This window comes from Antechinus flavipes, chromosome 4 (assembly GCF_016432865.1).
Source record: "Antechinus flavipes isolate AdamAnt ecotype Samford, QLD, Australia chromosome 4, AdamAnt_v2, whole genome shotgun sequence".
Classification (NCBI taxonomy): Eukaryota; Metazoa; Chordata; class Mammalia; order Dasyuromorphia; family Dasyuridae; genus Antechinus; species Antechinus flavipes.
Window position 1 is genome coordinate 175,857,478 of NC_067401.1, and position 25,581 is coordinate 175,883,058.

Below are 25,581 nucleotides of genomic sequence, written 5' to 3' on the forward strand. Positions count from 1 at the left end.
CACCTTTGGGTGCCTAAACTGCTGTGTCGACTTATATTGAGACTGAGTAAAGAAAGGCTCTGAACGCCAAAATACATGGAGGTAATATTAGATGTTCTAAGCCCTGTCTTTTAAAAGTGAGAATAGACTGTGTGGCCTGTTTGGTAAAGGTTTAGATCTTTGCATGTCAATGCACATTTTTTATATCAAAACAAACCAGCCTACCATCACAGATGTAGTGAGTATATGTTTTATTGCTGCACAAAGACTAGAGGACAAATTCTCTAGAGGACTAGAGAATTTCTATTATTTTTGCTTCAGGACTTTGTGAATTAAGAGGACTCCATCTTCTTCATTCCCTACAGCATAGAGGAACTGGAAGGAGGAGTTAGAGGCGGGGAGTATACTGGAATGGTAGTAGGGGAGCACAGGGGATCTGGAAGGAGAAGGAGGCGGGGGAAGGGAAGAAAAACTGGGAGGTTTCTCTGTCTCTATGGAAACCAGAATATCAACAAGCCAGAGCCTGCAGCACGATGCAGGGGAAGGTGGCGGCTGTGTCCTCTGAGACTAAGGATGGAGATGACGAAGAAGGACCTGACCCTAAGTTTCAGCGGCTAGGCAATTATGTGATTCCATGCTTGCGGCCTGCCGCAGGAGCTTGGAAACGCTGCGCAGGCACCACTGAATCGAGACTCTTGCTCCAGGACTTCTTGGCGGGCAAGAGTCCCCAGGAGCCAATGCTGGTAGTGAGGCCAGGGGGTGGGGAGCTGCAGCTGAGCTCGGGGCCTGGTTCGGACCTGCCTCGAACCAAAGTACTTATCTTCCTGCGCGGGTCCCTTGATCCCGCAGGGCCCTTGGGCCCCAGAGGAGCAGTGTCTTGTGGGGAGCTGGCCCCGGCACCATTGGAGCATCTGGCCACCGTGGTGGCTGAGGTGAGGGAACCTATTCTCTGGCAGAGCCCCGGAGAAGCTTGTGGGAAAGGAACCTCTGGATGGCCTGGCCTGGGAGGGTGGAAGGCGTAATCACCATGGGCCTGTGAATTATAAAGTATAGTTACCCATAGAATTCGGACTTAGGGACTGATCCTGGAGAAAAAAGAAAAAAAAACTATACACAATGAATAGAAATTTTAAAGAGGAAAATTTAAATTTGACACGGAAAACTGAAAAGAGTAGTGGTAGTGACGTTGCTCTTCTACAGGAGCACTTTATAAAGTGGGGCTGGAAGTCACATAGGGTTCAAACTCTGTACAAGCCACCAGCCGGTAAGCTAAGCTTCAGCTGCTCCCTCCGGCTCCCTCCTGATCAAAGTTTCTTTTTAGGCTTTCTGTGCAAGTATAGATGGGATCACTTTTCCTTTTTCCATTGTTGTCCCATCCAATTCTAGTCTAGTCTAAATGGAATGAATCTTCCTTACGGTATTTCATAATTCATTTTGCCCATGTTTGCTTCTTTCCCACTGAGTTTTAAATCATCTTACCAACTTTGTGTGGCTGTCTCTTTTAGTTCACATTCAGATTATTTTAGGCCAGTTATAACTCAAGCCAGTCTAAAGATTTAGCCAGATAAATATGTATTTCCACATAGGTTCTTTAAATATACTGATATGTAACTTTTTTATAATAGCTTTTTATTTTTCAAGATACATGCAAAGATAATTTTCAACATTCCCCTTTCAAAACCTTGTGTTCCATATTTTTCTCCCTCCCTCTCCACCTCCCCCCTCCCCTAGACATCAAGTATTCCAGTATAGGTTAAACATGAATTTTTTCTAAACATATTTCTGCATTTTAGATATGTAACTTGAAAGTATTTTGGATAGATACTTCTAGAATTTAGTCTACCATACTTCAGAAGAGACTTGTGAGGAATAGAATAAGGGTTGTGGATGCTTCAAGAGGAATATATCTCTTTTTTTCCTTCCCTTCCTAAATTTGTGGTTTAGTGTCACCCTAGGAAACCAAAATATGTTTTCCTCATTACTTTTTTTTTTTTTTTTTGCTGAAGCAATTGCGGTTAAAGGACTTGCTCAGGGTGTCACAGATAGGAAGTGTTAAGTGTCTGAGACCAAATTTAAACTCAGGTCCTCCTGACTTCGGGGCTGGTGCCTGTGCCACCTAGTTCCCCCACCCCCACCCCCCCGGCCATTGCTTTTAAGAACAAAAATAGCTCTTAGTCACTAGTCACTAATTATACTAGTAATTTTTTTCTACCAAATACTGATATTCTTAAAAGAATATTATAAAAAATTAATAGCATGTAAACTCATTTATCTAATCTAACAGAAATAGAAGATCTTCTAGAGATCAGAATACCAGAAAATACACACAATGAATAAATTCTTAAATTGAGATTTCTCATTCCAAACTAAAAAAGAGGTCTTGATCTCATCCAAGGGAAAGTTTCTGAAGTCTCAGGGGAGACAAGTTAGAGGTCAGAGACATCCTAAGGAGCTTTCTTTACATGCTTGCATATTCCAAAGTCTTTGTGTCTCTTACAAAGAGATTCTGAAACTAAATGTCTCTCTCCCCTGCAGCACTGAACCAACTATACCCATTACACACTATGCAGCGTTATCTTTTCATTCTCTGGCAATACTATATCTCCTTGCACATAACAGCAGCATGCAAAATGACCCAGAATTGGGTCAAAGCCCAGTTACATAAACAGCTCCTGCTTCCCCAAAGACATCTTCTTTAACCATCCACTATATGGACAGCATGTTTTCTTTTAATGGTAGTGGTTTTGCTTCTGTTCTTCCAGATTGTCTTTCACTTCTGTGAACTTGCATTCATCATCTTTTATTTTGAAGTTTTGTTTTTTGTTTTTAGTGAAACTTGATTTCATACATTCAAATTTTTCTGTTCTACACATTATTTCTACTATATAATGTAATGCCAGAGAATCTGAGGCAAGATAGAGATTAGAGAGTTTTTAATATTTTATTTGGATTTATGAGAGGAAGAGATTTTCTGGGACCAAAGAATCCATTTTGGTCCCAAGGCTGATGTCTCAAAGCATTCAGCAGCAGCAGGAGCATCGAATGTGAGATTCCAATGGTTTTTATATATGTGGCTCTGAGAGATCAGGGAAGACAGAGGCAGGGGAGGAGTCAGAACATTGAGAGTGGGAATTTCCAGGGACGGACCATCAGTCCAGTTCTAACAGGGTAGTGAGTGAGGACATAAATTCTGATAAATTGGGAGTAGTTAGTTAGAGACAGAAAGTCTGGAACTTAGAGATGGAGAATACCCATTAGGTATCTGAGATAGGACATCTGAAGTTTTACCTTTTAGAATGCCAGATCTCTACAATCCTAATTATCTCAGTCCTAATGGTCAGGAAGAGGGATTGTATCCTGGAGGATTGAGGCAGAACAATTCAAAGAACTGAGCAGAACAATTTAGGGAAACTGAGGCAGAATAATTTAGGGAAACTGAGGCAGGACAATTAGGAAAACTGAGGCAGGACAATAAAAGGAAACTGGCACAACAATAGGTTACATATCTTGGTATTTCAATTTTTAGTTTTCATTTAAACCAGTATGGCTTTTCATGGTGTGGCTCCATGCTCTTCTTAAAATTCACAGGGCCTCCTGCTTTATCTGGTATTGAAGTTTCCTTTGTTTTACAATATTTATTTATAGAAGCTTGATCTTATTTAATGTCAGGAGTTTCTTTCTGTTTTAAAGTCTTCTCTTTTGGTGTATCTGATTATACTTATGGGTCTTTGAGTTTTCTTCTTCCAGAGTTCTATGATAATTTCAGCTTCCTAACTCCCCCATATCCTATTGTTCACTTTCTTATTCCTTTCCCTCTGATGTAGTTTCCCTGGGCTGAATTCCCATATCTTCTAGCCTCTTCCCACACTGGATAAATCATGGTTGCTAATCTTAGTTCTCTGTGGAGACAGAACTGATCCCAGATGGATACTAGGCTCTTTCCTTAAGGTTTATTCAAGTGTCACCCTGCATCCTTTTCTTCCTCATCCATAGCCTCTGTTTCTCAGTCTCAGGCCACAAACTAATAGCTAACTCTTACTAAATCAGTATTCCCTTCCCCACCACTCAAACACTTGGACACAGGATTGCACTAGCCAAAAGAACTCACAGGCTTGCGACAAAAAGCAATTATATATCCTGATCCTTCCTTTATCCTCCCTTTGCCATGGAGATCAAACCCTAAAATTTACAAAAAACTTCTGAAGTTTCAATATTCTTCAGGACAGGAAAGTAGAAGAACAGAGGGAGTAGGGCAGGATATGTGTCTGGGACAACAAACTCAACTTTCCATGTTCACCCCAGCCTTCTCCCCAGTATCATAAATATCTAAATTCGAAATAGTAGAAATGTGCCCAGACAAAGATAGTAGTATAGTCAACCAAATACTGAAATCCAGAGTGAGAGGGATTCAGAGTTAGGATAATATATTATACTGTTAGTATAGTATTCTCCTTGCTGGCTTTCAAATATTTCAAGTGACCCTTCCTTAGATGTTTTTGTTGAGTATTATATGAATGGTAGAGAAAATAGAAAGGAAGAGAAGAAAAACATAGATTCTCAACTAATTGAGAAATGAAAGTGAGATTTGAAGTGAAGCTGATTTGTTAGTTTTTTCTTCCTTATATCTTTCATGTGAACAGCTCAACAATCTTTTCTTGTAAGCTGAAGTTACTAATATATATTCATATTTTCCTCAATTTTCTTTAATACATTGTTTCACAAACATTTGGCACATAATTATTGCAATGTAACCATACGGTAGAAATTTAGATTCTGCATCGCCCTACTAATGTTTCAAAATGATTTTTTTTTACTGTTTTTTTTTTAAATCTCAATAGTATTTTATTTTCCAAATAGATGTAAAATAATTTTCAATTTTCATTGTAAAACTTTGCATTCCAAATTATTCTCTCTCCTTCCTTACTTCACTCCTCCCCAAGAGAGCAAGTAATCTGATATAGATTCAATATATGCAATTCTTTTCAATATATTTCTATATTTGTCATGTTGTGCAAGAAGAATCAGACCAAAAGGGTGAAAAATGTGAAAAATAAAAATAAAACAAAAAGTGAAAATACTATGCTTCAGTTCATGTTTAGTCTCCACAATTCCCTCTCTGAACATGATTGGCATTTTCTATCCCTAGTCTATCGGAATTGTCTTGAACCACTGCATTGAGAAGAGGTAAGTCCTTCACAGTTGATTATCATAATCTTGTCATTACTGTATACAATGTTCTCTTGGTTTTTCTGCTTTTATTCATTTTACAGCATTGACAATTTTTTTACAATTTTTTCCCCTCCTTTCACCCACCCTCTCCCCCAGATGGCAGGTTGATCAATACATGTTAAATATGTTAAAGTATAAATTAAATACAATATTAGTATACATGTCCAAACAGTTATTTTGCTGTACAAAAAAAATTGGACTTTGTTGCATAGCTTCTCTTTCCTTTCCCCATTTTTCTTCTAACTCTCTTTTAAGATTTGTAATAGTCTCTTCTAAGAAAGCATTATGTGATGGAGGTCAGGTAACATTCCCCCTTTGGGGCATTGTCTAGAGACTGCTTGCTATTAGTCTCCACTGGGTGGAGCTGGTTCAATTCATTACTGCTCTATTGGAACTGATTTGGTTCATCTCATTGCTGGAGATGTCCACATCCATCAGAATTGATCATCATATAGTATTGTTGTTGAAGTATATAATGATCTCCTGGTCCTGCTCATTTCACTCAGCATGAGTTCATGGAAGTCTCTCCAGGCCTTTCTGAAATCATCCTGCTGGTCATTTCTTACAGAACAATAATATTCCATAATATTCATATACCACAATTTATTCACCCATTCTCCAGTTGATGGGCATCCATTCAGTTTCCAGTTTCTGACCACTATAAAGAAGGCAGCCACAAACATTCTTGCACATACAGGTCTTTAAAATCTCTTTGGGATATAAATCTAGTAGTAACACTGCTGGATCAAAGGTATGCACAGTTTGATAACTTTTTTGAGAACAGTTCCAAATCCATCTGGTTCTGGGGATTTTTTCTTAGGGAGTTGATTAATAGCTTGTTCTATTTCTCTTTCTGAAATGGGACTATTTAAGCAATTCACTTCCTCCTCTGTTAATCTGGAAAACATATTTTTGGAGGTAGTCATCCATTTCACTTAGGTTATCAAATTTATTGGCATAAAGTTGGGCAAAATAACTCATTATTATTTCTCTAATTTTTCTCTTCATTGGTGGAATGTTTTCCCTTTTCATTTTTAAGACAAATAATTGGATTTTCCTCTCTCCTTTTTCTAATCAGATTTACTAAAGGTTTATCTATTTTATTGGTTTTTTTCATAAAACCACCTCTTAGTTTTTTTTTTAATTTTCAATATTATTAATTTCTCCTTTTAATTTTACAATTTCAAGTTTAGTATTTGATGGAGGGTTCTTAATTTGGTGTTTTTCTAGCTTTTTAAGTTGCAAGTCCAATTCATTGATCTTCTCTTTTTCTATTTTATTCAAATAAGCCTCTAAGCATATAAAATTTCTCCTTATTACTGCTTTGGCTGCATCCAACAAATTTTTGTATGATGTCTCATCATTGTCATTATCTTGAGTGAAATTATGTCTATAATTGTGTCTATAATTTGCTGCTTCACCCAATCATTCTTTAAGATGAGATTATTTAGTTTCCAATTACTTTTTGGTCTATTTACCCCTAACTTTTTGTTGAATGTAGTTTTTATCGCATCGTGATCTGAAAAGAAAGCATTTACTATTTCTGCCTTCCTGCATTCAATTTTGAGGTTTTTATGTCCTAATTTATGGTCAATTTTTGTATAGGTTCCATGAACTGATGAGAAGAAAGCATACACTTTTCTGTCACCATTCAGTTTTCTCCAAACAGCTATCATACCTAATTTTTCTAATATCCCTGCTTTAAATGTGTTTTCTGTAAACAACATATTGTAGGGTTTTGACTTTGATCCAGTCTGCTATCCACCTCTGGTTAATGGGAGAGTTCATCCCATTCACATTTATGGTTAAAATTACTAATTCTGTATTTCCTGCCCTCTTATTATCCCCAGATTATGCTTTTCTTTTTCTTGCCCCTCCCCCCAACTCTCTTTCCCAGTATTAAACTTAAGGGCCCCACTTATGTCATGCCACTTACCCTCTTCAGGATCCCTCCCTCCCCCCTTTGAATCTCTTCCCCTTTCTGTTATCCTTTCCATATTACTCTTTTCCTTTTCCCTTTTCCTCTCCCCCTTTTTAATGAGGTGAGAGAAAATGTAAAACAAATTGTCAATTATTTTCTCTTTGAGCGAACTCTGATGAGATTAAGTTTCACACAATGTTACTCTCCCTCCCTAAATTCCCTCAGATATGATAAGTTTCCTTTGCCTCTTCATGGGATGTAGTTTCCCTTTTTTATATCCTTTTTCCCCTTTTTCTGACACTATCCCCCTTCCATTTCAACTTCCCCTTTTTATGTTATATCAGTAAAATCAAATTATACATATAGTCTTCATGTACATCCACAACAGAAATACAGTTCTCAAGAGATCCTTTTACCTTTTTCTGCTTCTCTTGAGTCCAATGATTGGAGATCAAATTTTTTGTTTAGATCTGGTTTTTTCCTTAGAAACAATTGGAATTCATCTGTTTCATTAAATGTCCATCTTCTTCCAATGGAAGAAAATGCTCAGCTTAGCTGGGTAGTTTATTATTGGCTGCATATCAAGTTCTTTTGCCTTTCAGAATATCAGATTTCAGGCCCTTTGATCCTTTAATGTCGAGGTAGCCAGATCTTGAGTGATCCTTATTGGGGCACCTCGGTCTTTTAATTTTTTTTTTTCCTGGCTGCTTGTAATATTTTTTCCTTGTCTGAGAGTGCTAAAATTTGGCCACAATATTCCTTGGAATTTTAATTTTAGGGACTTTCTCAGAAGGTGTTCAATGAATTCTTACAATGCCTATTTTACCTTCTGATTCTATTACATTTGGGCAGTTCTTTTTGATGATTTTCTGTAAAATTGTATGTAGGCTCTTTTTTTAATGATAATTTTTGGGAAGTCCAACAATTCTCAGATTATCTCTCCTAGATCTATTTTCCAGGTCTGTCATTTTTCCAAGTAGATATTTAATGTTTTTTTTCCTAATTTTTCATTTTTTTGGTTTTGCTTGACTGATTCTTGATGTCTCAATGAATTATTCATTTCTATTTGTTCAGTTCTGATTTTTAATAAGTTATTTTGTTCAATTGCTTTTTTAAAAAACTTTTTGTATATGTCTAATTGAGTTTTTAAATGAGTTGTTATGCATTATGGAATTTTTTTCCATTTCACCATTTTTTTTTTTTTAGTTATTTTCTTTTTCCAATTCACAAATCCTACTTTCTTGGGAATTCTTTATCTTTTCCAATTCACAAATCCTACTTTCTTGAGAATTCTTTATCTTTTCCAAATCACAAATCCTACTTTCCTGGAATTTTTTTTACCTTTTCCAATTCACAAATTCTGTTTCCCTGTACTTCCTTTTTTCAATTCACATTTCAAAAAGTTGTTACTTTGTTGCATAGCTTCTCTTTCCTTTCCCCATTTTTCTTCTAACTCTCTTTTAAGATTTGTAATAGTCTCTTCTAAGAGAGCATTATGTGATGGAGGTCAGGTAACATTCCCCCTTTGGGGCATTGTCTGGAGATTGCTTGCTATTAGTCTCCTCGGGGTTTCAAACCTGCTCTCTTTCTGTATAGAAGCTATCTGTTGTCCTTTTGATTTTTTTACTCATTTTTAAAAGCCTAAGGTCTGCCTTCAGGGCAAAGAGATTACCAGCTTCCTCTGCAAAGCAAGGATAGGTATATGGATGGTAGCTGTCTGATAAATGGGCTGCAAAGAGCGGTGAGGTATGGGAGTGTTCTGGGAAAAAGTTTCCTACTGGAAGTGATTCAGACCTAGGTAGCACAGGGCCAAGCTGTGAAAGTGCCCAGTGAAGAACCCAGCTGTGCGGATTAATGACTGCCCTGAGTCTAGATGTTGAGCAGTGAAAGTATCATTACCCTAGGCCAAAGCCCACCATGGGGCTGTGGATATTAACAGCTAACCAGGGAATAGTCCCACACACACCAGAAGTATCTCTGCCCAGGGAAACACAGTCACACTGCAGAAGTTCTATTGCCCCAGGCCAAGCCTCCCATTGTGCAGATTAGAGATTGCCCCAGGCTATGCTCCCCTGCTTTGCAGATTTGTAACTGCCCGCAGGAAAAGCCCCGTACTTCAGAATGCGGCTGCACAGCTGTGCTGTGATCTGTGCTGTCACTTCTGGTTTGGGGTAGGTATAGCCATATCCTGTTAGGTTCTGATGTTTTTTTAGAGTACCCTCTGCCTTTGGCTTTAATTTCTCTGCTGGTCTGCTGTTTTGCAACGTAGACAGAGCAATCAGCCAGAGTTGTCACTGTAATTTTTCTAACCACAGAGGCCACCTCGTCGGCTCCATTTGTTAGCCTCTCCTATTTCCCTGTTTGCACTGATCTGCTTGGCCCCTCAGGACAAACCTTTTCTGACAAACTTCCAGGTTATCTTCGGCTGGTAAGTTGTACTTCTAATCTTTGTGAGTTTTACCAGTCAAGTGCTATTTTTGAGACTGAATTTAAAATTGGTCATGAGGTTATGAGAGAAACTTAAAAAGTCATGTGTGCCTTCTCTGCCATCTTGTCTCTGACCCCTCATCATTTCTTATAGAACAATTATATTACATTATATTAATATACTATAACTTATTTATTCAGCCATTCCCCAACTGATGGGCTTCCTTTCAATATCTAATTCTTTGCCACTATATAAAGGGCTGTTACAAATATTTTCACATATGTATGAACTTTCTCCTCTCTTATGGGATATAGACCGAGTAGTAAGGGTGCTGGATCAAAGAGTCTACACAATTTGTTAGCCCTTTGGGCATAGTTCTAAGTTGTTCTCCTGAATGGTTGGATCATTTCACAACTCCACCAACAATGCATTAGTGTCCCAGTTTTCCCACATGTCCTCCAACATTTGTCATTATCTTTTCCTGTCATCTTAGCCAATCTGAGAGGTATGAGGTGGTACCTCAGAGTTTTCTTAATTTTCATTTCTCTGATCAGTAATGATTTTAGAGGATTTTTATCATAACTAGAAATAGATTTAATTTCTTCATCTGAAAATTGTTCATGTTCTTTGACTATATACAAATTGAGGAATGACTTGTATTCTTATAGATTTGAGTCAGTTCTCTATATATTTTAGAAAAGAGACCTTTATCTGAAACACTAGGTATAAAAATTTCCCCCACTTTTCTTTTTCCCTTTTAATCTTGATTGCATTGGTTTTGTTTTTGCAACAACTTTTAAATGAAATATAATCAAAGTTATATACTTAGCATATCATAATGTACTCTAATTCTTCTTTGGTCATAAATGTCTCTCTTCACAGATATGAAGGCCTTACTCCACTAATTTGCTTATAGTATCACTATTTATGTCTGAATCATGAACCTGTTTCACTCTTATTTTGATATATTAGAATGTTACATGTTGGTCAATGCATAGTTACTGCCATACTATTTTCCAATTTTTCCCAGAAATTTTTGTCAAATAATAAATTAGATATACTTTTGCATTTGCTTGGTTAAAATTTCAGTTGAAGCATAATATATTCTGCTCCAGTCTTTTACCTTTACTCTTTATATATCTTTTGCTTTTCATGTGTTTCTTGTAAACACATATTGTAGGATTCTGGCTTTTAATGCACTCTGCTATCTGCTTCCACTCTGCTATCTGCTTTCACTTTATGAAAAGGTCATTTCATTCACATTCACAGTTAAGATTACTAATTCTTTATTTCCTGCCATCCTATTTTCTCCCTATATATTTTTTCTCACCTTTCACCCCTTTTCTTTTCACCAGTGTTTTGCTGGTCAGATCAGAAGATCATCACCTCCATCAATCTGTTCTCCCTTTTATTAGCTCCCCATTTCTTATCTCCTACCCCTTCTACTTCTGCCTTCCCTTCTGTTAGCCTCCCCCTTTTGTTTCTTTTTTCCTTTCTACTTCCCTTTAGAAGGAAACAAATTTCTACACCAAACCAAGTATGTAAATTATTCTTCTTTGAGGGAAATCCAATGAGATTAATCTTCAAACAATGCTTATCCCCCTCTCTTCTTTCCTGCTACTGTAACAGGTCTTTTGTGCCTTTTCATGTAACATTGTTTACCCCTTTTTACCTCTGTTTTCCTCTTCTCCTAATATAATCTTTTTTCCATCCCTAATTTTTATATCATCAAATTATACTTAGAACCTCTGTCTATGTACACTCCATTTTTTAATAATAGCTTTTTTTCAAAATGTATGCAAAAATAGTTTTTCAACATTCATACTTGTAAAATTTTGTGTTCTAAATTTTTCTCTCTCCCTTCCCCCACTCCCTTTCCCTAGACAGCAAGCAATCCAATATATGTTAAATATGATAAAAATAAAAATATATATGTCCACATTCATCATGTAGCACAAGAAAAATCAGATCAAAAAGGGAAAAATGAAAAAGAAAACAAAAAAGCAAGCAAACAACAACAAAAAATGTTGTGCTTCCTTTTCCAAACTGTTGGCTTTCTCTACCAAAACTTTCATAACTCCTCTGTATAGTCCTTATTTCTATTCCCCATTGTCTTCTATCTCTCTTTTAAGATTCTTTTGAGGTTCTTCCAAGAAGGACTTTTAAGCTTGAGATTAGTTCATATTGTCTTTTGAGACTTCACATGTAAGCATTTTGCCATTGCTATCCTCTTCCAAGTTTGTATTCTGTCACCATAGTAGCTTTCTTTGGTCAGAGCTCTTGTTGCTTTTTTACTCATTTTTAAGAGTTGAACTCTGCTTCTAGGACACAAGGGAGATTATCCCAAGCAATGTTTTTAGGCCTCTCACTGACTGTGTTGGGCAGGCTATGCTGCAGGTTTTCCCATTGCAATGGATTGGCCTAGCCTAGACCCACTAGTTATGCTAGAATTCAAGTACTCACAATTTTTCTTCTAGTAGAAAACCCTCCCAAGATTTTGTCCTCACCTTCCTTCTATCTCACCCTGCTACCATGGCAATCATGCATATGTCTTTATAGTTCAATTGGTAGAAATGGCTTGCTACTAGACAAAATTGGCTCAGGAGGTGAAATGAGGCAGGTTACCTTGCACCGTCCTCCCTCACTTAAATGCAGTTCACTTGCATGTCATGGCATCACCTTCCTGAAGTTATGTTCTTCTTCAATAATGAAGGACAAACAACAATCTTTGTGAGTTAAGCTGGCCCACAAACTGGAATTGGTCAACTTGAAGACTCCTTCTCTTCTTTCCTTCCTTTCCTCCTCTCTCTTTCCCTCCCTCTCTCTTTCCTCCCTCCCTCTCTTCCTTCTTTCCCTCTCCCTGTTCACATATGGTACCAGATGCTTTTGAAAACATTTTCCCCTTTTGCACCTCTAAACCCTCTCAACAATCTTGGGGTTTACTGACTAGATTTTTTTTCTTTTGTACCAGGCCTTAAACCAAATCTGATTCTAATTGGCCACCCTATTTGGTCATTATTGGGTCCTGATTGACTCAGATTGAATGTATATTGTAGTCATTTCTGCTTTGGCCAGAAACCCTGAGGGTCTTCCCTTCCCAGATTCATTCATTTATTTATTTAGATATATATTTTTGACTAGGTGAAAGATGAGGAGATTCTTTGTTTTGGTTGCTACCTAGCCTTAATCACTGAATGGGTTTGGCCCCAGTCAAAATGAGACCAATTGAAATGTTAGCTTAAAAGGGTCTCCTACTTCATCCAGAGCTGTCTCCAGTTGTCTTAATCTGTATCTTACCTGGACTGAGATGACTCAGGAAGAGAAAGTGAAGCAGGTGACTTTGCAGAGCCTTCCCTCATTTAAATTCAATTCACTTTCATGTCAGGGCATCACCTCCCTGATATCATGGCTCTCTTCAAGAAGGAAGTACAAACAATAAATAACAAGCTCTGTCCAATTAGTTAGATCACTACTCTGCAATCTGTTCCTTGTTCTCTAATACATCATTACTTGTATAAGTTTGGTACATACTTATGTATAGGCCTGAACTATTAAACTGGCATCGTAACAGATTTATTCCCTTCCTTTCTCTCTTCTCCCTCTATCCTTTACACTATTTTACCTCCTTAACAGTTTTTCTTATTTTGAAATATGGTCATAGAATGAATTAAAGCTGAGAATTAAAGAATTAGAATGAGAATTAAAACTTGGCTTTGTGTTCTGTGTTTGTCAGACTTAATTATAACTGCCTCATTTGTTCTGTGCCTATTGTAGGTAGTGATGCCTGTCTTGACCAATGAGAAGAATCATCAAGACTGGCCAAATGCTGTATATAAAGATGTCAGACGACACATCCACAACCTACAGAATGATCTTATTGTCTTCCTGGGGCAAGTGACAGGGAAAACATTGCTGCCTCTTCCAATAGATTCAGAAAACATAAAATTTGTGGATTATGAAAGTGAGAAAGGGTATGAACAATGTGTTAATTTTGGCCTCTGAGATATAGTAGATGCTGACTTTGGTTTCATTCAGGATTTAATAAAATCTTAGGATTGAAAGGAAGGAATCTTAGAGATCAATCAATTTAATTTGACCTATCTCTATCTGACTCAGGAATTCTCATATATAGAAGGAATTCTATAACATTCTTGGCAGGGAATTACATAAACTTTTGTTTGGCTCAAGATCATTATTTCTTCATGCATCCCATTACATTGTTGCATAGCTCTAATTTCTGGAAATTTCTGCTTATTGGGAAATGAAACATAACCTCCCTTTTAATTCAAGTCTCTAGAGCTTCAAAGAATACATCTTTTCTTTCTTTCAAGTGGCATCCACATATTTGAAGATATATGGGTCTGTGTGTTTATATACACATCTCTTTGATTAAATCTTCTTGCCTTCTTATGAAGAAGTATATCTACTCTCCACCATCACTATAGAACAGGTTGCAGTTCAATTATCAGTGAATCTTTTTGCATCTGAATATCTGTGTTTTGGAAAGAATTAAAGTATACACAAACACAAAACCCAAACACATGTCGATTATTCCCTTAAAATTTGACCAGAATGTTTGTATAATGGGAGTATACAATATATAATTGGATAGCAGTAGATATCACATCATTCAATTTGATAGAAATTTTAAGCACATGCCAGAGTCACTCACTTAATAAGCATTTATTAAGCACTTTCCATGTTCCAGGCATTGTATTGGGAATGCAAAGAGAGGGAAAAGATAGTTTCAGTTCTCAGGAAATTCACGTTATAATGAGTGAGACAACATTAAAAAATTATGAAAAAATATGATTTGTAGAGGATAAACAAAAAATAACCAACAAAGGAAAAGCTCTAGAAATAAGGGCAATCAAGGAAGCCTTCCTTCAGAAGGTGGAATTTTAGCTAGGATTTGAAAGAAAACAAAGAAACCATTTTAGGCAAGGTAATCAGCCAGAAAAAAAAAAAAAAACTAGGACTTTAAAGATAAATAGTTTTTTTGGGGAGAAATAGCATGGAATAACACTGTATCCCTGACTCAAGGAGTACACAATAAGTTGTAAAGTATAAGAAGACTGGAAAGCTATGAAGGACAGGTTGTGATGGATTTTGAGTACCAAGATTTTTTTAGTTGATCCTAGAGATGATAGGAAATCACTGGAATTGATTGAATATGGTTAGACTAGAAGATCAGTCTGAAAGTGGAGCATGGACTGGAGTGGGAAGATTCTTGATTCAAGGGGACCAAGTAGTAGACTATCGCAATAGTCCAGGTGAGAGGTGATATGGCAGCAGGATAGAAGCAATGTAAGAGAAGAAAAGGAGACTTGTTATGAATGTGAAACTGGAAGAACTTAGCAATAGAATGGAACATGAGAGAGAGTGAGAAGTTTAGGATGAAATCAAATTTTGAGACTCTAGATGATTTTAGGAGGATGGTGCTACCCTTGAAAAAAACTGAAGGGAAAAAGCTTTAAAGATAAGATAGTAAATATATTGAATTTAAATTATTTATGGGACATACAGTTTGAGTTATCTAATAGGCACTTGAAGATCCAAATCTGGAAGTTAGGGGAGAGGTTTGGGCAGGAGAAATAGATCTGAGAATCAGTCACTTTTGCAGCTATGTGTTAGATGGATTGGAATGGAGAAATACTTGAGGCAGGATGATCAATTATGAGATTGTTATAATGACCTATGGAAAAGGTGAAGAGAGTCTGAACAAATGTGGTAATTATATGTGTGGAGCAAAGGGTTTGGACATGAGAAATATGGAAAGAGAAATAGCAAGATTTGTCAGAAGATTAGATATGTAGGGTGGAGGAGAATGAGAAGTGAATCTCCCCAATATCATGAATCTGGGAGATTGGAAGAATGTTGATGTCTTTGACAGAAATAGAGAAAGAGATGACTTCGTTTTCTTATTAAAGGATTTTATTTTCAAAATATGCATGGATAATTTTTCAACATTGACCCTTGCAAAACTTTATGTTCCAATTTTTCCTCTTTCCCCCCATCCCCTCCCCTAGATGGGAAGTAATTCCATATATGTTAAACATGGTAAAAATATATATTAAATCCAACATGTGTGTACATATTTACAAAATTATCTTGTTGCATAAGGAAAATCAAATCAAAAAAGAAAAAATGGAGAAAAATAAAATGCAAGCAAGCAACAAAAGAGTGAAAATGTTATGTTGTGATCCACACTCAGTTTCCACAGCCCTCTGTCTGGCTGTAGATGGTTCTCTTCATCACAAGATCATTGGAACCAGCCTGAATCATTGTTGAAAAGGACTATGTCCATTAGAATTGATCATCATACAATATTGTTGTTGCCATGTACAATGATCTCCTAGTTCTGCTCATTTCACTTAACATCAATTCATTTAAGTCTCTCTAGGCCTAACTTTGTAGCAAAAAAATTAATGCTTTCTCTAGTATATGTTGGCTTTAGATAACTCTGGAATATCTGATTTAAAACATTCAGTAGTCAATTGATAAAGGGCATTTAGAACCCAAGAGAGAAACTGGGTATAATGATCTGAGAGTCATTGGGTTCAGAGATAGTAATCAAATTATAGTAGCTGATTAACTGAGAGAGAATATATAGAAAGAAGAGAACAGTAAAAAGTTCTTGGAAAATATAATCAGGAGACATGATATGGATGATGAATCAGCAAAGAAGCCTGAGAAAGAGCAGGTAAGCAGAAAACCAGGATGAAACAATGTTGCACAAGTCCAGAGAGGAAAGAGTATTCAGTAAGAAAAGATAGTCAACAATGTAAAGTATAATACTTATCAAATAAGGTAATAATTATAAAATGCTTAATATCTTGCTTGGCATATCGTAGGTGTTTAATATATGCTTATTCCATTCCTTCTCCTGATCTTTTCAGAAAAATAAGAAATGAAAAGATTATCAGATTTGACATTTAAGAGATTCATCAATAGATGAGCAGTGGAAAGGTAGACATTGTAGATACTGGTTGTTTAAGGAAAGTTATGGAAGTAGGAAAAGATCAAAGTACATAGTCTGAGGAAAATGTCCAATTTGCCTAAAGAGTAAAATATGTATAGGGCAGCAGTATGAAATAAATATGAAAGAATCTCATGACATCAAAAGCCCAGTCATTGTATTCAGGAATTTTATTATATGTAATACATATATGTGTGTGTATGTATATATATATATGTATATATATATGTATATATGTGTATATATGTATATATGTATATATGTGTATATATATGTATATATGTGTATATATGTATATATATATGAATATATATGTATATATATAAAATGTTATTTTATTTACTTAGGAATTTTATTATTTTCTTGGCTCATCATTGGTATTGCACAGAAGTATAGAAGGAAATTTTAGTGAAATGAACAGGGTATCAAAAGGAAGCAAAAGAGAAATCATAGAATGAGTAAGCATGCATTAATTTTAAAGCTGTATGTAGAACTTCAGAATCACACTCTTCAATTATAAGGACTCTCCTGAGTCTTCCTCATTAGTCTTTATACCAACTTCTTTAAGGAGAAGGTGGGGAACAGGTGGAATTGTTTTCCCCATTCCCTTTGCTATTTCTTATAATTATTCATAGCACGACCATGGAATTCCCAGTTTCTCAAATAGGCCATTAAGTCTCTCCTAATCTTTCTGTATCATTTATACAACAAACGTTGTATCTCAGAATTTCATATTTGGAAGGTACTATAATGAGTTATACACCTGGACAAGATTAGCCTTTTGACCACAGACCAAGTAGGTCATTGGCAGGAGAGAAAGCCAAATAACTGCTCTTAGTTTCTGAATCTCTTACAGACTCAGAACAAAGCCTGGGTCTCAGGACTGCTCCTTATCCTGAAAAAAATACTCTGAGTCATAGATCTCCTTGGGGCTATACTGGCCCTGGAGTTATACTGTGGAACTGGATAGTAAGTTACCTATTGGCACCTGTTCCTATCCTTGAACAAGCTCAGGCTCCATGTGGTATTTTTTCTTGCTCAAGCACATAGTCTCAGTCTTCTTTCACTTACAGAGCACTGGAATGCTTTCTAGTATATTTCCCTGGTTAGAACAACATATTTTATGTCCATGGATTTTTTTTGACTCTTTTTATTGATATTGGCAGAAAAAAAGTTATACTGGCCTGTTAGCTCTTTCCCCATATATTTAATATTCTATTTCTAGCCTCCATATTAGTATTTTCCCTCATGAAAGTATTTCCTATTTGTACACATATTTTTTTCTCCAATAGAATGCAATCTCTAGGTTTTGTTTTTGTCTTTTTATTTCTAATGCTTAGCACAGTATATTGAACTGTAGGTACTAAATAAAATATATTTCAAATTTAGCAAATATTAAGTAGTTACAATGTGTAAGCAAAGTCACTTGTAAGAGGAGAGTGGCCAGAGAACATATGGGTATATTCCTTTCCCTTAATGCCTCACCTTGTCCTCTGTGAGAGTCGAAAATTATGCTCCAACAAATGTGTATCATTCGCCAGATTTTCCCAGGGATTTTTTATTTTATTTTATTATTTTTTATTTTTTTGTTATTTACAGCTTGGATCCTATAGACAAATCAATTGTCTATACCATTGAGTCCACAGTGATCAAATGGAGTCAACAGATCCAAATGGTGTTAAAGAAGGAATCTTCAGAGCCACTCCTTCAGGGAGAAAATCCTACCCCCAAAGTAGAAGTGGAGTTCTGGAAGAGAAGGTAAATGTGGAAGATATGCATATGGAAAAAAGGGATAGAATTATTATCCATTGAGGCTGTTTAGCAAGCCTTGCATTGATCTTCTTTTCATTATCATCCAGCATGGACAAGTTATGTCTTTAGTATGTTTCTATTGATTTACGCACATGTATGAAGATTACATGTGCTTCCCAGGATTCAAGTCCTTTAAAACACTAAAATGAAAATATACTTCTTTCTCCAAGAGACAGTATTACCTACTTTATATCATATTGTATGTTCTGCAAAGTTAATTTCATTATATGTATATATGAAAACTTTTTAACATTTTTGTCCTGATGCAAATGTGATCCTAAGCTCTTCTCTATTCTATGAAATGTAGACATTAATTTTATAGGATCATAAATTCATCAGTCAATCAACAAGTATCTAGCACTGTGCTAGACTCTGGTGACACAAATAAAATCAATAAAACAGTCTTACTCAAATGGAGCTCATAGTCTAGTAAGGAAGATAACAAATAACATAAGTAAATACAGAATACATATATAAAGAGAATAAATAAAAATTAAATTCAAAAAAATTATTTCATTCTTTGATGGGGAATGTATTAAATTGGGGGGGCATCAGGAAAGTTCTCATGTAGTTGCTTACTTTAATTTCCTTCTTGAAGGAAGAATGCATTTTTTGAGATGGAACTGAGAAGAAACTGTAAGAGTGTGGGGGAGAGGGGTAGGGAGTGGTGGTGTGTGACCAACACAAAGGTATGGCGATCAGAGATCTGTGAATAATACAGAGAAGGTCAGTTTGGTTAGATTGTCGAGGGAGTGAGAAAGTAATAATGTTTAGTGATGGGTTTGGCTGGGTGGTAAAAGACTATAAATGGCAATTTCTATTTTATCCTCAAGTCAATAATGAGTAAATAAAGTTGATTGAGTGGAGGAATGACATGGGTCTGCACTTAAAGAAAAAAAAAATTATGGAGGGTGGAGCCAAGATGGTGGAGAGTTCACATTTTTCTTTCTGACCTTCTCCCATGACCCTCACACTAATTACCAAATCCAGCCTCTGAATTAGTTCTGGACTGGTAAAATCCACAAATATTGGAAGTGTGACAAATTACCAGCAGAAGAAGGGTCACCAGGAAAAGTCTGTTTCAATTGGGCACAGAGGGAAGTGGGCCAAGCATAAGCAGGCTGACTACAGATGCCAGTGCAGGCAGCACAGACCCACGTGGTGGGGGCTCCATGCCACAGAGAATCTACAGGGGGAATCTACAACAGTGTTGACTATGTGACCTAGATGCAATCCAATAGAACAGCAGAACTGTGGAGGAGGAAGGAATTTGTGATGAAAGAAGAACTAGAGATCATTATTGACCACAAAATAGATAAATTTGATTCTATTAAGTTAAAAAGTTTTTCCACAAACAAAAATAATGCAGACAAGATTAGAAGGGAAGCAATAAATGGGGAAAACAGTTTTTCATTCAAAGGTTCTGATAAAAACCTCATTTCTAAAATATATTGAGAACTGATTTAAATTTATAAGCCATTCTCCAGTTAATAAATGGTCAAATGATATGAACAATTTTCAGATCAAGAAATTGAAACTATTTGTAGTCATATGAAAAGGTGCTCCAAATCACTATTGATCAGAGAAATGCATACCATAAAATGATAGGAAAAGATACTGACAGATGTTGAAGGGGATGTGGGAAAACTGGGACAATTGGTTATGGGATATAGATTTGTGAATCATTTGTATGGATAGATGGTGCAACTTATAGGAATTGATGAAATTACCAAAAGAGACAATAGAGAGAGCTGAAAAAAGCTAAGAAAAGAATCTAAGGAAACAACCACAATTAAGGGGAATGATATAAATGTTAAGCAAGCAAAAATAAGGGAAAAGAACTGGTAAGACTGGCAGGAGGAGAACCAGAAGAGAATAATATAATGAAACCCAAGAGAGAAGACAGTATTCGCAAGTAAAAAATGGTTATATAAATAAATTAGAAACCAGGAAGAAATTAAGACATATTTGAATTTGGGACTGTACAGTGGTCTTTCCCAGGTGAAGTTATATTCCACTATAAATAGAGTTCAGTGGGGTAAGTTCCAGCACAAAATTATTACTTAAAAATCATAAATTCTGCTTTTTCCTCAACTTTCTCATTCCTCTCTTTTTTATCCTGTTTAATATCTTAGAGCAGTCTCTCAAGTGTGTACAATTAACCTCCTCAAATTGGCACCTTAACATCAAGTTCATTATACAGGATTTTGTCACAGTCCTGTGAACCAATGATACCTTTGGTTCCAAGAACAGATCTTTATTTTTGGGGTGGAAAGGATGTCAGAGTAGGCATTGATATAGGTCTAGTAAGAGACACTTTTGTATCATCCACATCTAAATCAATATAAGTAATACATGTCTCATTAATTTTTTTGATGTTCAACTTTAAAATTTCCTCTCCACTGTGGTGTTTTAGGTGTGATGATCTAGAGTATATTTATAATCAGCTGAGAGCCATAAAAGTGAGGGGCATGGCTACACTTCTAAACAGACTTCAAAGCAGTTATGTCCCAGCCTTCAAAGCCATGTGCAGGGATGTATTAGCAGGTGAGTTTCAGCAATAAATTTCACAATGATCTGATACAAATAGTTGATTTAATGGTGAGTTCAAATAATCAGCATTGTTCAGTGAAAAGACTGCTGGTTTTGGAGTTAATACCTTGCTTTAGTTCTGTCACTTTTGACCTTTGTTCATCTTCAAAGTGAAGATGTTCAACTATTTTTCAAATGATCCTATGATCCTAACCTCAATTTAGACAAATTAAAGCATCTGTGTTTGTTTATTCTTGCCATCTGCTATCTGGAGTATTCAAGGTATTTCTACACCTCAGTCTGACTATATAATTTCCTTATTTATTTGGAATGGATTTGAAATGGATAATCTCCTATATCATCTATACCAGGAGAAACCACAAATAGTGGCTCTTATCTCTGAAGATCTATCTAGAATCATAGAATTTTTTATCTGGAAAAGACTTTAGAGATCATAACCTTCTTATTTTATGGATTAATTCTCTGAGGCATCAAAGTAAAGTTACTTAATCGAAATCACATAATTAGTTAGTTACCTAACAGTTTCCTGATTTCGGAAAGGTAAGTGTTTTTTGTTCCAGTATGCTATATGTCTTTTATTGCCTCTCCTATTGATAAAAAGAAAATAATTATAGCATCTCAGAACATCATGCTTTATATGTCTAGAAATAATGATTATAATCACACATTGGCTACCCCCAAATATAATTCACTCATGAAGGCCAATTTCTCATGTTTTAATATCTGTAGTGGTAACAACCCGGGTCTCTTTCTTTTTATTTATTTACTTATTTATTGCTGAGGCAATTTGGGTTAAGTGACTTGCTCAGAGTCATACAACTAGGCAGTGTTAAGTGTCTGAGGCTGGATTTGAACTCAGATCCTCTGATTTCAGGACTGGTACTCTATCCACTGTGTCACCTAGTTGCCCTAAATCCTCATTTCTTTAAGGCTATATTTATAGTGAAATATGAGTTCAATTAGAATTGGTAGGTTCTAATAACCCCAAATGATTAAAGTATAGGCCTTGGATATCAGTTGTCAGGTGGTTGGCATCAATAATTAAGTTTGGTACTAAATTATTTATTAATTGTGAGGATAAATAGAGTGACAAAGTAACTCATGAAACAGCCTATGGTTCTTCCATATTTGGATTTTTCTTGTTAAAAACAAAATAAACCTTTTTAATGAAGAAAATGCAAAAAAATGAATTCTGTATTTAGAGAAATGGGTATCAGATTATATTTCAAGGCTTCCAAACCTATAAGATTATTTTAAAGTTTAAGTATAATTGTAGCTTCAAATTTAAAGTAGTTATCAAATGGGTATATCTAGACCAAAATAGTCATGGATTGTGCTATTTAGTCACAGCCATAATGAGGGCATGGCCAGACTTCCTGCCTTTGTTGTAATCACCTTGGCTCTTGGATCACCTCGGACCATTTAAGGAACATGGGTTTCTTGTCTTCATCTTCTGTTCCATCTCTTTTTCCAGGATTGCTGACGGCAACATACCCTTAGGCCATAAGTGGGTTACTGCAGGTACACAAGTATATACTAAATCTTTGTTTAGTTTAAGAAAAAAAATTTTATTTAGAAATACTCCATCTTTTGCCAACCATATAATTTTAGACTATTTCCAAATCAAATCCTTCTTGTACCCTGACTCCTGAAGTATTTCTTCAATTTCTAGAAAAAGAGAATAGGCTTTTCAGACTCAAGTGATTTTGCTGATTGAAAAAGAGAAACACGACACATTTGAAATTTATACATGAAAAATACTAAAATAGAAGTGGCCTACAGGGCAATAAATCTAATCAGGACAAAAAGGCAAATACTGTCTCTGAGCTTTGTTTCTCAGCCTCCAATTTGCTTAAGACCCATAGGAGAAGTTTATTATTAAAAACTAAAAAATCTTAAACCACCAGATTTGGCATTCCCCAAACTGCAAAGTTGAGGATTTGGTAAATATATTATTAATAATAATAAGTTAGATTAAAGTCTCTGAATGAGCGGGCCAAGCTCTAAACCATAATGTTGCTTTTAAAAAGACCTTGAGTCTGTGTATAAGGAAAAAGGCACTGTATTTATATGTACAGACTTACGTTGTCTGAAAGAACTGGTTGACAAAGGGGATACTACAACTATCTTTATTGTTATATTTTAGGAAAAAGAAAACTCAGAATCTAGCCAAGGGAACAACACAAGAAAAACTCCTGCAAATTCCATGTTAAAATTATCTTTCTAAAAAAGCACTTCATTAAAGCCTTTTATTTTCAAAACATATTGCATTTTACATTATATTTACAATTTTACAATATTGACCCTTGCATAGCCTTGTGTTCCAAATTTTCCCCTCCTTCCCCTTGTTCTCATTTAAAATAGTGACTTTGAGGCTTTATTGCCAGCAACTTGGATGTCATCTTTGATTTCTTACCATGACTCATTCCTCATATCTAATATGAGGTCAAATTCAATAGATACCATTTTCATTCCTAAAATAAAATAAAAAAACATCCCAGTAGCAAAGAGGGACCCTTTTAGGAGGGACCCTTCTAAACATATTCATGTATATGTGATTCATATTTTATTCATAGGTATACATATAGCTTTAGTATAGTATTTAGTATAGTACCTGGCATATAGTTAAAACTGTCAAGAAATCTAAGAAACTACAGTTAAGCACATTTTTGGTAGTCCCCATCACATATAGAAATAGCCAGAAAAATGTGGTCATTACAGAAGTAGTCTAATAGAAAAATCCCAGCCAAGGAGCACAGCTCATAAAAGTCTTCTAGTTTAGGAATCCAGGAAAAAGCCAGTATATGATCTGAAAATGTGTAATGGGATCAGGGAGTTGGGAGTCTGGGCCAGAATTTAAACAAGGATATCTGGATCATGCAAGTATGTTTCTCTGATCTTAATTGTACTTGGTGAGCAGTGATCTGGAACAGACAGGTCACTCTGATATAGACTATAGGTGAAACATCACACTGTCAGAGACCAGGGGCTCAACTATTCTTGGCATCGTTTTCTACAATCCTGCATATATTATAGGTCAGCACCAAAGAATATCAAAATATTCATTTCACAGTTTTTTGTCTGACTCTTACAGAAAGCATCAAATCTGGAAATAAGGATGAAAAAAGGACTTAAAGAAATGATAAAGGAATATTTTGGTTAGAGGAAATAATTATAGGGTAAAAATTTGTGATCAGAGATATAGGAAAAAATAAAAGTAATTAATTGCATCAAATACAGATGGTTAGTATTCTATTTCTATGTCATCTTTGTGAAGGTATAAAATTGAAAATTGATTTTAATTCTGTTTTGCTAAGACTTAAGACAAATTTATTATTCCCTTTTGAGATTCTTACCCCTTAAAAACTTCACTCACCACCTACATCACAAGAGAAACATGTTTTAAAGATCAATCTTTTGTCTTGTAATTACCTCTACCTTTGGGAGCATATGTGGTACTCAGAGAGGATTAGCACCTTTGTTGTAAGAACCTGCCTTTTCAGGGCTATTCATTCACTTTTGATGTCCACCTCTCACACAACTCTCTCATTTGTGACTTCAAGAAGCTGTACCATGTACAGTTGCAATTTGGGCTAAGCCAGGTGAGGAGAACTAGCAGGCCTCAAACTAGTTGATGAGTTAGGAGGATGTCTACCCCGAATATGTGGTTTCCTTTGCTAGGAAGGGTAAATAAAAACTATTTATTCCAAAAAGTCATAAAGGTCACCAAAGCAGGCACTGTGGAGTGGTTAGAGCTTGGTTAGACATCAAGTCACTATCATTCACTGCATCCTGGGCCTGTCTTCTTTATTTTTGTACTAGCGCTGGGCTCTGATTACTCTAGAAGAGAAAGTGAGGCTGATGACTGTCCAACTCTGCTTCAATTAAATCCAATTTGCTCAAAAGTCAAAACATTGGTCATTGGTCCTTATTGCAAAGGATGAGCAACTTCTTTGCAACTCCACCCATCACCCACTTTCCAGAGAAACCGAATATAAAAGATCAAATCTTGCCAATTTAAATTATTGTAGTAATTCATTTCCACATTTAGATTGTTTAGAATTTTGCTGTCAATTTTTAAAAGACCATCTTAGACCTCACTTGGGATATTTGGTTAGTGATAGAGGTCTTTCATCCAATTTATTGATGATTGCTAGCTTAATAATAAATGGATAATGCTCAGAACTTTGTCTCTCAGAATCTCTCTCGTGACGAAGGAAACAGAAATCAGAGAGAAAAAGTATTCAGCACATGATGGGCTCAAATATACAAATACAAAATATACATAATTGTGAATATGAATGAGATGATTTACCCATAAAATGGAGAAGGGTAACAGAATAGCTCAGAAAGCAGATACTGCTTTCTATAAGGCGTGTGTGTGTGTGTATATATATATATATATATATATGTATGTGTATATATATATATATATATATATATATGTATATATCATTCTGCTTAATGGTTTTAAGAAACATGAAACTAGGAGCCTAACAGAAGTCTAGAAGTCTAGAAATTTCCCAGTTTCCTTACACTAGAGAGAGATTTTAAAAGTGATTTCAATTACAATTCTCTTTCTGTAAGGGTTCTAGAATTAGGCTTAGTAATATTATGTTTGCATTTTAATTTTAAGGAGTATCTCAAATCATCACTTTTAGATTCTGGATAGTATTGCAA

General features: G+C 35.7%; 1 protein-coding gene across 1 annotated transcript in view; it reads left to right on the plus strand.

Annotated features, from left to right (window-relative positions):
• Window positions 1-512: 512 nt before the first annotated feature.
• DNAH9 (dynein axonemal heavy chain 9) overlaps window positions 513-25,581 on the plus strand; it is a 581,066-nt gene continuing 555,997 nt past the window's right edge. The window contains exons 1-4 of the mRNA XM_051995550.1: window positions 513-911; window positions 13,332-13,528; window positions 18,136-18,294; window positions 20,765-20,895. Of these exons, the coding sequence (XP_051851510.1) occupies window positions 513-911; window positions 13,332-13,528; window positions 18,136-18,294; window positions 20,765-20,895 (886 nt within the window). The remainder of the gene's footprint in view (window positions 912-13,331; window positions 13,529-18,135; window positions 18,295-20,764; window positions 20,896-25,581) is intronic.